Here is a 346-nt window from a genome sequence, read left to right on the forward strand (position 1 = left end):
TGACGCGAGCCCCGCCCGCTCATATAGAGGCGCCCCGGGGGCGCAGGGACCGAGCTTCGCCTTCGCCGCCGCCGCCGCCGCGTCCAGCACCCGCGCCAGCGCCATGCGAGAGATCGTGCACCTGCAGGCCGGCCAGTGCGGCAACCAGATCGGGGCCAAGGTGCGTGGGGCCGGGCGGACCCGAGCGGAGCGGGACCTCGGGCTCCGCAGAGCTGTCCTGAGCCGCGGCCCTTGGAGGATGGAGTTCCCAGGAGGCCAGCGCCCCAGGGGCGGTGGGGGAGGGGTGGCTGGGGACCGGGCCAGGCTGGAAACAAAGAGGCATGGCAGTGGGGCCCAGCCTTCCAGC

General features: G+C 74.6%; 1 protein-coding gene across 1 annotated transcript in view; it reads left to right on the top strand.

The window, feature by feature from the left end:
- TUBB4A (tubulin beta 4A class IVa) overlaps window positions 1-346 on the top strand; it is a 9,841-nt gene that overhangs the window by 764 nt on the left and 8,731 nt on the right. The window contains exon 2 of the mRNA XM_027769010.1: window positions 28-160. Coding sequence (XP_027624811.1) covers window positions 104-160 — 57 coding nt within the window. The 5' untranslated portion in view covers window positions 28-103. The remainder of the gene's footprint in view (window positions 1-27; window positions 161-346) is intronic.

This window comes from Tupaia chinensis, unplaced genomic scaffold (genome assembly GCF_000334495.1).
Source record: "Tupaia chinensis unplaced genomic scaffold, TupChi_1.0 Scaffold148210_1, whole genome shotgun sequence".
Taxonomy (NCBI): Eukaryota; Metazoa; Chordata; class Mammalia; order Scandentia; family Tupaiidae; genus Tupaia; species Tupaia belangeri.